The following is a 16,104-nucleotide window of genomic DNA, read 5'->3' on the forward strand; positions in this document are numbered from 1 at the left end:
CCTTCCCTGACACAATCTTTGTAATCCTAAATAATTAATCTGTCAGTTTTTCACTCCAAATCTGATAGTTAGCTGGATTCAGTAACCAGACAGAATTCTCTGCTATTGCATAACTAAATTAGTGTGCTATAAACTTTTGAATGTCAGATTAAACCAGCAACATAGTTTTATTGCTTTGTGCTGAAGGGCATTAGAGAGAACTGGAAAGGCACATGGGTAGGAAATCAAATGCTGTGCCAGCTCTGGAATGTAAAGTAGAACATGTACTGAGACAAATTTGCCCAGAGTAAAATCCCAGTGGCATCAATTTATGCTCAGGTAAAACAGGAGGAAGATCTGGGGCTACAGGTTCTTATTTTTCAAATTTACCTACATAAAAAGAAATAAACTCTAGTAGTTCTGGAGCAAGAGCCTATGAACTGGACCATACAGGTCCGCAGACTATGCCTGACCCCATACAGGTCCTGTACAAAGTGTTCCAGCTCATCAACACCTAATGAAAATGCAAGACTTACTGCCGCGTAATTAGCTGTCAGGTTATTCACCCACCTGCAAGGAAGTCAGTCTGACAAGAGAACAAGCAGCTGTCTCACTGACAGCTGGAGTCACATCACAGAAAGAGATGCAATTTGTCTCCAGGGGCTCTATTTCACAGTCAGATCAAAGATAAGGGAGCCTCAGAGTCATATAGAGAGGATATGCCAGTCTCTGTTAATAGTACATTCAGCTATCAAATTTCCATTCATGCATGAACTTTTCAGGGTTAAGAAAAGTAGGAGTGTTGTGGTTTAAGCCCAGCATCATACAGCCACTCAATCACACCCCCCAGGTGGGATGGATGAGAGAATCAGAGGGGTAAAATTGAGGAAACTCATGGGTTGAGATGAAACTGTTTAAAATGGAAAACAAAAGCTGCTCACAAAAGCAAAGCAAGATGAGGAATTCATTCACTCACTGCTTCCCATGGGCAGGCAGGTGTTCATCCATCTTCAGGAGAGCAAGGCCACATCACATGCAACAGTCACTTTAGAAGTCAAATGCCACAAATTCCAATGTCCCCCCTTCCTTCATTTCCCCCCAGCTTTATAGATTGCGCATGATGCCACATGACGTGTAACATCCCTTGGATCAGTTGGGTCAGCTGTCCCAGCTGTCTGTTCCCACAAGCAACAGAGGTTTGCTGCTCTGTTGGTGTGATGGGAATGGCCTTTGGGGAACAGTGAATTGGCCAAGAGAGAAAGAGAGGTAGAAAGAGAGAATGAAAGGCAAAGAAGGTAACCCTCCAAAGAAGTCAGAGTGACAGGCAGCTGGGTTGGATGAACCACACAGACCAACAAAGGCTGAGGCCTGTGTGGCTGGGGGTCCCAGTGGACAACAAGATGGGGGTTCAAGTACAAAAAGAAGTACAAAAAGATTCGTTAGTTTTTAAGAGATTACTTTGAGAATCTCAGGAGCAGGGAATTCCCTTGTGCAGGAGATGAAGAAGGCAGGCCAAATGACCAGCTTTGCTGAACACCAAAGAGCTCCAGAGGAAAAGAAATTTATGTGGTCTCTGGAAGAAAGGTTGGGTTTTGCAGTAATATGACAAAGCTGTGGATCACATACATGGGGAGAAGGCACAAAAGGCCAAAGCTCAATTAGAATTGTAAGTGGCCAGTGTTTTCTCCGACAACAGGAAGGGGTTTTTTTCTGTATGCTAATAGCTAGAGGATTTCTAAGGAAGAGATTGGAGCAATGCTTTTTGACAATTGTTACCTGACAAAGAAGGATGAAACTTCATATAATCATATATCCATAGGTGGATTGGCTTGGAAGGGACCTTAAAGATCATCTAGTTCCTAGCTTTCTTCCATCTTCCACTAGACCAGGTTGCTCAGAGCCTGCCTGGCCTTGAACACTTCCAGGAATGGGGCATCCATGGCTTCTCTTCTCTTCTCTTCTCTTCTCTTCTCTTCTCTTCTCTTCTCTTCTCTTCTCTTCTCTTCTCTTCTCTTCTCTTCTCTTCTCTTCTCTTCTCTTCTCTTCTCTTCTCTTCTCTTCTCTTCTCTTCTCTTCTCTTCTCTTCTCTTCTCTTCTCTTCTCTCCTCTCCTCTCCTCTCCTCTCCTCTCCTCTCCTCTCCTCTCCTCTCCTCTCCTCTCCTCTCCTCTCCTCTCCTCTCCTCTCCTCTCCTCTCCTCTCCTCTCCTCTCCTCTCCTCTCCTCTCCTCTCCTCTCCTCTCCTCTCCTCTCCTCTCCTCTCCTCTCCTCTCCTCTCCTCTCCTCTCCTCTCCTCTCCTCTCCTCTCCTCTCCTCTCCTCTCCTCTCCTCTCCTCTCCTCTCCTCTCCTCTCCTCTCCTCTCCTCTCCTCTCCTCTCTCACCACATCCACAGCAGAGAATTTCTTCCTAATATGAGATCTAAATCCACTCTCTGTCAATTTAAAGCTATTCCCTTTTGTCCTATTTGTCCCTGTCCAAAGACCCTCTCCAGATCTCCTGTAGCACCCCCCTTTAGGTACTGGGAGGGGCTACAAGGTGTCCCTGGAGCCTACTCTTCTCCAGGGCTGTCCTCATAGGAGAGATGTTCAAAACACAAACCAACCAAACAAACAAATAAACCACAAAACAAGCAAACAGACAAAAATAGAAACAAGCAAGCAAACAAAAAAATTTAAAAAAAAAATCAACACAGGAAACCAAAAAACCCCAGAAGTCTTGTGATTTAGGGATTTTCTTGGCTAAGTGTTCAATAATGTGGAGGAACAGTGGACTAAATTATCTTTAAGGTCTCCTAAAGAGAGACCAATCCAAACTATTTTACAGTCCTAGGAGTTAATTTAAAAACTAAAAGTCAATAATAGTTAGGAAAAAATAATAGTTAGGAAAAAAACAGGAAACTGTTAAGCATTATAGCATCCATAAAACTGATTCTTGTATTCTCACTAAGTATTCTACAATTTTACAATTTACTTTTTAATTGAATTCTTCAACATGTAAGACTTAATACAATCTTAAAAATTATATTATTTTAAGGTCCTACAATTGGTTTGTATTTTTTTTTCTATTCTAAGTATGCATCAGTGAACTTTGGGTCAGCATGAAACATGGATTGCCATGTATAAAATATATATTAAGTCATATACTGTTTGCAACAGATTCATTTTATATTTAAGTAGATACAGTCAACAGTGACCATTGTTAAAGGGCAGGTGAGTTACACTGAAAGCCACATGCCAAACAGAATGTCGAGGATATTGGTTCACAAAAATATTTCAGTGTTATATCAACACTTTAGAAATTACAAATTTGCAAGTTTTCACAAATTAGCCTGCAAAAAATAAACTGCATTGTATCTTTCTCATAATTTGACTTTCCCCAGCCTCAAAAAGAAATAAGCTAACCTTTTTTGATGAATCCTTAATTAATCAGGATAATTTCCAATTTTGTGGTGCAATAACTTTGCATGTCAAAGAACGTGGTGAATGGAGTTACATGCAGCTGATCGCCACTCTCTTGCGGTGTTCCCCACAGCTCAGTCTTGGGACCAGGCCTGTTCAATGTCTTTATCAGCAACCCGGACAATGGGATTAAGCATCTCCTCAGCAAGTTTGCAGATGACACCTAGCTGGGTGGGAGTGCTGGTCTGCTGGAGGGTAGATAGGCTCTACAGAGAGATCTGGACAGGCTGGATTCATGGGCTGAGGCCCGTGGTGTGAGATTCAACAAGGCCAAGTACCAGGTCCTGCCCTTGGGTCAAAACAAACCCATGCAGTTCTGTAGGCTGGGGAGAAAGGTCCAGCAGAAAAGGACCTGGGAGTGCTGGCTGACAGCAGCTGAACAAGAGCCAGCTGTGTCCAGGTGGCCAAGAAGGCCAATGGCACATGACCTGTACTAGCAATGGTGTGGCCAGCAGGAGCAGGGCTGTGATTGTTCCCCTGTACTGGGCACAGGTGAGGTCACACCCTGAGTCCTGTGTCCAGTTCTGGACCCCCACTACCAGAAGGAAATTGAGATGAGAGTGTGTTCAGAAAAGGGAAACAGAGCTGGTGAAGGGTACAGAGCAAAAATCCTGTGACAAGTGGCTGAGGGAGCTAGAGTTTATTCTGGAGAAAAGGAGGCTCAGGGGAGACCTTGTCACTGAAAGGTGAGGTTGTAGGAAGGCAAGGGTCAGTCATTTCTCCCAAGTAACAAGTGATAGGACAAGAGGTACATGGCATCAAATTGCACCAGAGAAGGCTTAGATTGGATATTAGGAAAAAAAAAATTATTCACCAGAAGGATAGTCAAGCATTGGAACATGCTGTCCAGGGAAGTGGTTGAGTCACCATCCCTGATGGTATTTAAAAGACATGTAAATGTGGTACTTACGGACACGTTTTAGTGAAAAACTTGGCACTGCTAGGTTTGGTGCAATGATCTTAAATGTCCTTTGGAACTTGAATAATTATCTAATTCTTCAATGCCAGAGTGCACTTTTGGGACTGAATAGGGTAGGGAGAAATGAAATCAACCATATCCACTTTTCAAATTGTCCTTGTAGAGCAAAGGTAGTGAAATGCAAGGGGGTTTTTTTTAACCTTTTAGGTCTTCACATTTGTCTTCAAGAGACAGCATTTTAGAAGTATCTGACTTGCCCCCCAAAATTATTGTATCAGTGAGCCCCTGAAGGTGAAATAATGGGTATTGACTCCATGATTGCAGAAAGCTGATCAATCACTTTATTATACTATATTATACTATACTATACTGTACTCTGCTATTAAGAAACTCATCATCCTTACCAGACAGTCATGACACACATGGATCCACACAGTTGGTCAATCAAATCCAAACACCATCACCAGAGTCCAATTAAGAAATCACCTTTTGGTAAACAAATCTCCATAACACATTCCACATGTACACAACAACAGGTGCAGCAAATGAAGATAAAAAATTTTTCTCATTCTTTTCTCTGAACTTTCTCACAGCTTCCCAGGAAAATTCTGGGAGAGAGCTATGTCACTCTCTGTTCAAAGGATATGTGATTACCACACCAAATTAATAATATTTTGCCAGTATATGACACAATTGAAACATTCTTATTCTGGCAATTTTCTGAATGTTTATTTAATATAAATATAAGAGACAAAAATCCTACCTGATGAGCATCATTTTCCTAGGCAGATATGTTGTTCTGCCCTTTAAAATCCCAGAAAGCAACCATCCGGCCTAAAATCTATGTTATTTTGACTTTAAACTAGTTTAGTTTTTCAAACACAATTGTCTTGAAGTTATCTATAGTGACTGATCTAGTCAGTTTTGGGATTTTTTCAGTCTTCTGTTCAGAAAACATAACAGTATAAATCTGATTATGAGAAGAATTTCAAAGTAGGGTGAAAATCCTATTAAATATCAAACAGTAACATATATTTTTCAGATTACAGGGAACTCAAAATGGAATCCCATCAGGTGAGGATATGATTTTTCCATTAATACCCATTTCCTCTTCCTCTTTCCTCAAAATCACATGAATGAGTTTAAAAAATTTATCTGATCAGAAGTTAATGCTGCTGCACTTTTTCTTAATTGTGTGAAGAGAAAGAAAGGTGAATATTTCAGTTAGTATCGCCTAAAAAACTATTCATTAGGAATTTAATTTTTCTTTCTGGCCTGCTATCCAATATCATAATAAAATTAGGAATTTACCATATTGGATTAGGACAGCAGTGGTAACATTACATCTCAGATTTATTACCAGAATCTCTTAATCATTTCATGGTAAAACCAAAAGTGTTAGAAATACACTATTACTCAAACCAAACAGATACAGTCACTTGTTCTCTTTAGATTTATGTCTTTCCTCGTTTGTATAATTGGACAATAAATATCAAATGCAGAAAGAAACCCATTTTTCAGTCAGGCAGCATAACAGATTGGGCTAATGTGTTGTAAATTTACTATATTTCTGAATATCTTATCATGTGGACACTTAGGTCAGTGAACTCCAGGCAAATTCAGCATCAATACTGTTATTACAATATTAAGGTATTGAACATATGTGCCAACAGTAACAATTATTTCCTGATATTTAGTGATTCAGTTGCCATAAGCTTCTTTCCATATAGGTGGTACAGTAACTGCCCAAACACACTTTTTAAAGCAATAAATCATATTGTTTCTGTTGCAAAATCCACTGTTCTTGGCAAGTTAAATAAAAATGCAATTTTAAATAAGGTATTTGTTTTGAAAGAACATATTAAGCTTAAAACTGTATTGGTATTCATTTGGAGACTTTTTATTACAGTGTGAGTCCATATAGTAAAAAAAAAAAATTAAACTGCAGGAAAGAAAATAAACATATAATGCTTCTTCTAGATGTCTAGAGACATTTTGCAAAGCAGTAAATAAACCTTTGTTACTAAAAGAGTAATTAAAGTGTTATTTATGTTTATAGCAAACTATCTGCTGTAAAAAAATAGAAAATAAAAAAATAATATAAAAAGGAAATTAGTATTAATATATTTTTAATATCTGGTGGGCAGGTTTTCAAGGCACCCAGACAATTCAAAATACGCAAAATGGTCCATAGTAGAATTTTAATTGTATTGGAGAGTAGACACTCAGATGCTTTTAAAGCCATGCCTAAATACTGCTACAAATTGTCTCAGCATGACTATTATGAGAGGTATGATATATAATTCTAAATTGAAAGACAGCTGTACATTTGATTGAAATTAGTGAGAATTTCCTTTTGCAAGAAACCTTTCCATAATTATCACTTGTACTATCCTTAAACTTACTTTCATTGTTTTTTAATATCCAGAATTCATTTCCATCAGAGATTCAGTGTCAGACCCTGTTTCATTGCAGTTTCTTGGGTGTCTGCCACTCTGTAAAACTCGGAGACACTTTGACAGGCAGCCTCCAAAAAAGGAAGAGGATGAAGCAGCTGCTGAGAGGACAAGCAATGATGGTGAGCATATGGCTATGGAAGAGAAAGGGCTGCTGGTGATTTGGTGTCACTTCTCTGGACAATATTTATCTCAGCCTCCTGAAACCATTGTGACCATATATCTATGAAGGGAGAATTACTACAGGAGAGCATTTACATCAGACAAAGCCTGGAGTGGAGGGAGAGTAACCACAGCATCAACACCAGCTCTGTTCAGGAACAGTTGTATAAGCAGACCTGTTACAGAGGACTGAAAAAGGGGAGTTAATGTTAATTATAAGAGTTGAAACAAACTGAGGGACATAAACTCCACTACCAAAGAATTAAATAGCAATCAATAGGAAATGAGGGGCAGCATGAAAGAATCCTGCCTGGACCCAGAGCAAGCAGCACAACAGACTAGCAGCAGCAGCAGCAGTGTTTAAGATACAGAGGAGCACAGCACAAGGACAGTGAAAGCCCTGGAGAATAAACCAGAAAATTCAGAGCCACCTTATCCATGACATGAGGCATTATTAAGACTGCATCCAGGAACAGAGAATGTGAGAGTCAGGAAAGGGAAAACAGTTCAAGGCTAGTGCTGTGCAGAACACTGCAGGAGCAGAGCAAGAGAGAAAACAGCAGTAATTTTATTAATCATGAAAACCAAGGGTGGAAAAAGAATGTAAAGCCTCAAGACAGCAGCAAGGGAGACCACAGCTCCTTGCAGTAAACACTATGAAAGATGAGAGTGATTGATCACAGTGTGACTAACACTGAGATAAAGCAAGATGAATTGCAGCTCTCAAGCAGCAAAGAAAGCACTGGAAATATTCTTTTCTTGCTCCAGGATCACAAGAAGAATTAAATGCTTAATAGGTTCTATTCCAGCACTGACTTAATGTAAGAACAAGAGCAGTGGAATAGTGTGATAGGTAGTGCTTTATGCAAGGTAAGTTTCACTTACCTTGTTTTCATTGGAACATTTAATAAACCAGTGCAAATTCCAATTAATGAGTCAGATCAACAACTCATCTCTGGGCAAGGCATTTATATCCTCTCTGTGTCTGCGAAGTCCAAGCTATTTCCAGATTCTGTGTTTCCATGGCACTTTTAGCACCACTAAAAATTACCTTGTGCAGTTAATGTAGTAGGTGATATTGCATAGCTCAGCAGGTAATTTTTACAATTATTGTTTTTTTAGACTCAGCATCATGGGTGAAGGGAAGGCAAAAAAAATAGCAATGGCAAAAAGTAGGCTTTGGAAATAAAAATGTCAATAAAAAACAAATAGCCACTAAGGTATCTGTAGGTAGACTTATGCCTGCAAACAGAAACATATCTTCCCTTCCTGGAACTTCCCTTCCCAGAATTTCCCTTCCCTTGCCTCACATGCAGCTGTAACACCTAAACTTCTAGATTCTAATTCAATATAATTTCTTTACATAAATTGTCCCACTGATCTTAGTGACCAGTCAATACAGACTAACTTGACAGGGAAATAGACAAAGGAAGAAAAAAAAACCAAAACCAACCTAAAAAACAACCAACAAATAAAACTTTATATGGAATATATACAGTAAATATGTGATTTTATTCTGAGTTATAATATTTTGCATTTTCTAATATTAATGTTTGCCTAATCAGTCAAATTTCAAAAGTTATATTTAGATTCTTGCCTAAATATTTTGCATTCCAGATATGCCTTTTTCATCAAGCAGTTGTAGAAGTTTTATGAAACACATTTTAAAAATTAAATTAAAATTTTAGTGTGACTTTGACACAAGTTGATCCAGATGTAGCCTTCTAAACAATCCATTACCTTTCATTTCCCTCAATGTGAAAAAGGTAATCCAGGTGCTCCCCTTTTAAGACAAATTTTCAAAGTGGTGTGACTAGAAAAATATCACAAGACTCACCATGCTGCCATTGAAATCCACCAGCATTTACCTGAATGATGCAGTTTATGGTGTTCTGTCAACATAAGTGTGGTCAGGCAGTCAGACAGAAGCTGACTCTCTTAACCTTTAAAAAAAATCCCTGCTAACTAGGGAGAAAAAGAGAAATCTTACTCTTTTACATTACCGTGTTCTCAAAAGTCATCATATATTTAAAGAGATTATATTAAAAAACTTTATTATATTAACAATCCACTGGGATTACAGTCATAGTGGAGGAAGCCCAATAGACATTTAATAAGCAGAAACTCAATATTAGTTTATTGAACTTTAATTTATTGATCTTCCAGAGAGAAAGACTATTTCTTTTGGTTTCAGATCCAAATATCTAGAAGCAGACTATTCCTGTTGATTAAAAAAATATTGGAATTTTCTTTTCATCAAAATGCTAAATATGTTCATTCTTACAACTTGATGCCAAGAGAAATCACCAGTGTGATTAAATTGTAGAATTTTGGGCCAGACAAAAGGAAAGTTTTCAAGTAGTCTTTGTGTTGGGTACGGCACAATTTCAGTTTTGTAGGGAACTAGATACTTCTGCAATGGCAAAATTTATTGGATAAAATATTCTTTTTTGTGTATGTAACCCCTTAATACCATGTTCTCAGTGCAAAAACAATGCAAAATTCTCTTGGAGGGTTCCTTTATGGAAATAAACTTTTTTTGTGTTTGTTTCCAAAAGCATTTTGGCTCATATTGTAGAATATTTTGTATAATTTCTTTCTAACTCTAACAAATGTTTCCTTCATTATTGAAAATAACTCAAGTTAACAAAGGAACCAGTGGAGCTTTTGCAAATGCACTTATCTGTAAACCTGGGTTTAATCACTTATTGATTCATCCAGGTTCCTTTACGCTGCCTCCCAAAGCAGTTTTAATACTGAAAAGAAAAAGAAAAATACCAAAATTATGGTCTTAATGGCAAAGTCATTTGCAGTGATCAACTACCACTTCTTCAGTTTTGATGACAAATGACTTATAAAAGGTGATTTTGTCAAGAAGATAAAGTACTCATAGCTACATTTTGACACACAGAAAAAATTGCGGTATGATTGTGGTTTCCATAATGCTTACCCAAGTTTCTGAGCAGACTTATAGATTACTTTTCTGCACAATTTCCTCCACATACTAGGTCCATTTTGTTGTTTTAGAAATATGTTATCCTTACCTTCTTTGCTGTCTAACAAAAATGCTTCTGTCAAGCCAAACAACGAAACTACCCACAATATGTCTTATTCTTGTTTAATACCTAAAAAAGAAAAACCACTCATGAAAGCAGAGGGTAGCCATATGCATTTAAACATTGAAGAAAGAGGTAAATTGGGCTGATTTCTACATCAGGAACTAAGTTCCTAGCAATTCAGCTATCAGTGTCACACACATTTACCTGAGAAGTGAGCCTTCCTGAAACATTAAGGAATTAAAGGATTAATCTTCCTTGATTCTGTACTCTGCAGCAAGAAGAGATATATGAATGTAGCACTCTACAGGATGAGACTTCTCAATCAGTCTGTAAACAAAGGCTGTAGATGGGAACAAAAGGAAAATAATGCACGTTGTTTATCTTGAATGGAATAATGGGCTTCAGGTATAAAAAATTACTGTTGCTTGCAGAGTATTTGTAATCTGAAAAAACACATAACCTTTCCCTTCATTTAATAAACCCCCTGAAAAGATCTGGTCACTTGCTACACTCTGTTAGTTAAAAACTTATGTCTGGTGAGTATGCATGTTCCTGTAAGTTATGCTGAATGAAATTAGACGGATAAAGACAGAGGAGTATCAAGGACAGAATTGTATGATGGATCTGTGCAGCACACAAAGGCACAGTGAAATTTTAAAGAATTTTACTTGTAGGTAGTCAGTTCAAACACTCAATATTTTGCACATAGGGAAAGGTCAGTCTGCGCCCAAATAAGCAAATTTATTAGAAAATTATATTCACTCAGCAAAAACTGCAAAGATAGTAGGCAGGGCAACAAAAACTATGTATTTTGTAGAGTTGTATACTGTTAAAAATTTATCAAGGAAAGGCAGCAGGATGAAGATATAACAAGGTGTGACTTTGTTTCTCACTTTATTTCTACCCATTGTGGCTTAGAAAGACAGCATGACTTCTTCTCCAAGTTATGCACCACAGACTTAAGGAAACTTTACATCAAGTCCCAGTTTCATGACAGGCTTCCTGAGGAAACCTCAAGCCATTAAATATTTTCACCATTTATTCCCTAATTAGGAGGATTGATTAGTATTTCCATTGTTCACATCATTTAAATACAATGAAGATATTTGAATCTGTATAGAGCTATTACTGTGTTTGATATTATCCCAGTGACTGATTGGCATCAACCTTTCAGCTGTAAACAAGACATTTTTTTGGGTCTGTGGGTGCCATCACTTCCCTTATCAGACTATCATTTAAAGGTTTAAGAAAGAGTGAGAGAAAGAAAAGGTGGGGGAGAGAGAGAGAGAGGGAGAGAGAGGGAGAGAGGGAGAAGAAGAAGAAGAAGAAGAAGAAGAAGAAGAAGAAGAAGAAGAAGAAGAAGAAGAAGAAGAAGAAGAAGAAGAAGAAGAAGAAGAAGAAGAAGAAGAAGAAGAAGAAGAAGAAGAAGAAGAAGAAGAAGAAGAAGAAGAAAGGAGTGAATTGTTTGCTGAGTGCATTATGATATTGAACCATCAGCTAGTGAGATTTAGGTCACAAAAAAAAGGAAATAAATGACAAAAAACTTCACAGAGGTAGTACCTGGACCTCAGAACATAAGAATGCTCTTTTTGCCTGCCTCCAGATGCAACAGATAATTCACAAATGTGCAGGTATTTTTACAATACTTTTAGAGGACACTGTTTGGCAGTTGTCACAGCTCAGTCTTTCAGAGACTGGTTTCTAAAAAATGTGACGTATCTTTGATGCACCTTGGTTAATCCAAACATAATAATATGTTGTCCTGATTTTCAAGTCTTGACAGTATAAAATTGTTCTGGTTTCAGCTGGGATAGAATTAATTTCTTCTCAGCAGCTGTTATAATGCTGTGTTTTGGACTGGAATAAAAATGGTGTTGGCAACACTGATGTTTTTGTGGTTTTGGTAAGTCATGTTTGTCCTAAGTCAAGGATATTTTTTTTTCGTCCCATGTTCTTCCAGTGAGGAAGTACAGAAAAGAAGCTGGGACCGACGACCTAAACTAATCAAAGTGATATTCCACACCATCCAACATCCAGCCCAGTATATAAAGTCGGGGAGTTGCCCAGAAGCATGGTCTAACTGGGCCTGGGAAGGGGAGTCTGACATCAGTCAGTAAGCAGTGAACAGTTGTGAATCACTTGTTTTCCCTTTTTATATAATTATTATTATTTACCCCACTATGGTATTTTACTTTATTTTAAATTATTAAAAAATCCTTATCTCAACATATAAGTTTTTCTTTGATTCTCCTCCCGATTCCACCATGGTGGGAATAGAGGGAGGATTCAGTGAACAGCTGCATGGTGCTTAATATTCAACATTTTTAAAACCACAACACAATATTTTCTTCTTTTTGGTAGATATATATTTTGCACTGAGAGAAAAGCAAGAAATTGATGGGAAATTTCTGACCAGTATGACAGTAAGTCAGGCTAGGATTACTGATTTGCTTTTTTTTTTTTTTTAATGTTCGGAGGTTGGAATTTTTTTGTACAGAAATAAAATACAATTAAATTATTTCTCTACATGATTATCTAATTATTTTCCATCAGTTACACTCTTCCATCTCCCATACACATAAGCGTCTACATGTTACTCCCTTATTCCCCTGGAGCCACAGCAACCTGCCTCTGCAGCACTGAACTACCAGTACTGTTAAACTATTTAATACAGTTTCTCAAATCACAGTTTAAAGATTCTCTAGTGCAGCTTTTGCCAACATTACTAGATTAGGTTGTTATCAGAATTTTCATCAAATGCGTTTGCACTAGTATTTTCTGGCAATTTCTATTTTCAACACTGATAAAAATGGCATAAAATGAAATATAATATAATAAAATACATAAAATAATAAAAACATACAATGAAGGAGAAGGATAGGTTATAGACAATAAAAGGAGTGATTAACAGGCAGAGTGATTCATAATACTATGTTTTAATGCCTTTAATGAGTAGAAGAAAAACACCATAATTAAATTATCAGCAAGCTAAAAATATTTTAGAATCTTTTAGAAGATATAATCAAACACCAAAAACCAATAATGCTGCTCAGCTTAAAATATTTCCAAGTACAGATTAAGAAGAAAGATCAGAAGTCTACAAGAATTGTCATGTGCTGTCTGATGAAGAACAACCTGGTCCCTCTAAATTGTAACCAAGACTACCACAGGACAACAAACAGCCAAAAAACCACAGGAACCTCCTAAAACCACACTTGTGTAGTATTCTATCATTGGCATTATTAAGAAGTAGTTATACTTTCTAAAATATATCATTCCTGTTGTTGCCCTTATTTCAGCAGCGTCCCCTGATTCCCCAAGTACATTAAGGACTCTTAGGATGCTTGCAATTTAATACTTGTAACAAACTGCTTACAGGCATAAGATCTTAGAACACTCTGTCCTTGCTCCCACCAGAGCTGCTGGAGATAGGCACAACTTGACCAGAAATAGCTACTTCTAAATGTTAAAAAGGGAAGGAAATAAAAAACATGCAGGAGAGTACTGTAGAACACATAGAGCTCATTTTGCAGATGTTTGTGTTACTCTTTAAAGCTCAGGGATCATCTGCTGCTGGAGATAGTAACACCAAGCTCATGAGAAAATGGAGACATCTTATTTGTCAGCAATGACGCTCATTTTCAGTTCCACCCCTGTGTACTGGTGATATTATCATATTACTTGGGCTGTGTGCTTGCATCTTATGTCTCTGAAACATCCCAACTGAATTACAGCTTTACAAGATACGGTTGGATGAACAGGATTCTAAATGCAACAGATACATACTTATTACTTCATTTTTAAGCCTTTTGTCAGCTAATGCTTGGATAATTCAAGTAATTGGCTAATTCAATCAAAATTCAAATTTCATTTGAAGAGTTTTAAACCTTTTGCTTGACTTGGTTTTGTTTTACTTATTGTAGCTTTAATCATTTTCACATTTATTTTATTCTTCAATAAGCTTGTACCTTCTTCTCCTGTGAAATAGTGAAAGTGTCACAACAGCAAACTTCACTGCTTCTTGTATAGTTTTCCAATAAAAGATAAAATCAATAGCTCTAGTTCCACACTTTGCCATAGGCTCCACAAACCACCACCAAAGTGCACCAGGAAAGGGAGTGTAACTATTACTGGGTATCTATGTTTTTAGAGACTTGTCCCTTGTGTCAAGGCATCAGAGCTGTTTTTGAATTATCTCAGCTATAGGGCCAACCAAGCAGCAGTAGCCTGGGCTTTGAGATGGATGAGTTATTCCTCCACAGTTAGGCTACCATTTTCATCTGAACTGCGTGCTATGGTTCTACGTCTGAAATACTCATTTCAGACATAAGCATCACAGAGTTACTTCTGGCCCTACTTGATTTTAGGCTTCTATGGGAACAAGTATAGTTGGACTTCAAGGTCACTTCTCATAGCCCTTTTCTGGACATATCTTTGCTGGGGAGTTGGAAGTCAATGGCAATGAAAAAAGTGTTGTCAAAAGTAATTAAAAATGTGTGACTCCATTATCCACACTAGTCTCTGCAATGTTAATAGCCTGCATCCTGATGTAACAAAGTTGACGTCAGTCCTCACTTCTCTTGAAAGGAGAGCAGACACCTGAGCACAAGGCACTGTAAGTTTTGTACAGTTTTTTGATTTTTTTTTTTTTTTACCATGAAAGCTCCTGAGTACCAACACACGCACCTGTTAGCAAGTATATGTTCTCTTTGAGCAGAGCTACTGGGCTCAGACATGCTTCTTCTGGGGAGCTCAGGGAGCTCTAGATCAGAGTGCAGCAAGGTGCATCTAGCCAGACTTTCAGTAAGAATACTCTGGTATGACTGCCTGAGTAACACCCTTACCTGACCTTTCCTACCCTCATCGAACATTCCCCTAAATCATGATAATGGTAATCCCCTATGTACCCCTTCTTCAAGGGGTTTGTGATGGGAGCCCAGCCACACAGGTTTGAGAGGTGGTTCTAAAGAATAGCAAAATTTTTATGACTGAAAGAAGCTATGCATTATTCTACTACAAACTAGGAACTTTATTTTTTCAAAAGCAAGATTCTGAAGACTTAATCCAACTTAATCCAACAGGGCTGAAGCAAAGTATTGGTTTATAAACCACCCCACTGAACATGCCAAGCAGATGCTTGCTCTAAGCATTGCTCCCAGGCAGTGCAGTGGCATGCAGCACTTTGCATCAAGCTCTGTGCCTTTCCTGATCAGTGTTTTTATCTTACCCTTCAAATCCTGGCTGACAGTTGTTTTCTCCCTGTAGTCTCTCTGTAGAAGCAACAGGCTTCTATCTCCTCACTGGAAATTCACCTGCTTGCCTCTCAATAAAACCATCTCAGTTGCTCACAGCAGCTTTTCTGGGTTTGTCCAACAGCAGCAATTTTCCTTTCTCAGAAGGAGCTTACCCGAGCTGCTGTTTTTGTAAAGGCACACAGCAGGTTCAAAGGATGAGCAAATAAAAGAGAAAAATGAGCTACACCAGAGATAGCCAGGTTCCACAGAGACAGCCACCACACCTAACTGAGGTGGGTTGAGCTGAGCAGAATATCTCATTATTGCATATAAACATCTCAAGTAGAGGTGTGAAGAGGTACATGACAAACTCTGTTTAGTGATGTCCAGCTGCAGGACAAGAAGCAATGGCCACAACCTAAGCCAGAAGAAGTTCCATCGCAACATGAGGAAGACCTTCTTTAGACTGGGAATGGCAGACGACTGGAAAAGGCTGCTCAGGGAAGTCATGGAGGCATTCAAAATCTATGGACAAGTTCCAGTGTAACATGTTCTAGATGACCCTACCTTGGTGGGGCTGTTGGACTGGATCATCTGCAGAGGTCCCTTCCAAAAGTAAAAATACTGTGATTCTCTGATTCTGTGAGTACTGGGGTAGATGGAAGTGTTCTATAACCTCAACAAGATTGCAGGTAATACCAAGTCAAGGGTGCAACTGTCACACTTGAGGGACAGGATGTCATCCAGAGGTGTGGCATACCATCCAGAAGGACCTGGACAAGCTGGAGAAGTGAGTACATGTGAATCTCATGACAATCAACCTTGCCAAAGTACTGCAT

General features: G+C 38.3%; 1 protein-coding gene across 1 annotated transcript in view; it reads right to left on the bottom strand.

Annotated features, from left to right (window-relative positions):
* The window catches only part of LOC135291260 (trichohyalin-like), a 422,947-nt gene that overhangs the window by 95,144 nt on the left and 311,699 nt on the right, over window positions 1–16,104 (bottom strand). The window contains 1 exon segment of the mRNA XM_064405294.1: window positions 1,923–2,339. Within this exon segment, the coding sequence (XP_064261364.1) occupies window positions 1,923–2,339 (417 nt within the window).

The sequence above is a fragment of the Passer domesticus genome, chromosome Z, assembly GCF_036417665.1.
Source record: "Passer domesticus isolate bPasDom1 chromosome Z, bPasDom1.hap1, whole genome shotgun sequence".
NCBI lineage: Eukaryota > Metazoa > Chordata > Aves > Passeriformes > Passeridae > Passer > Passer domesticus.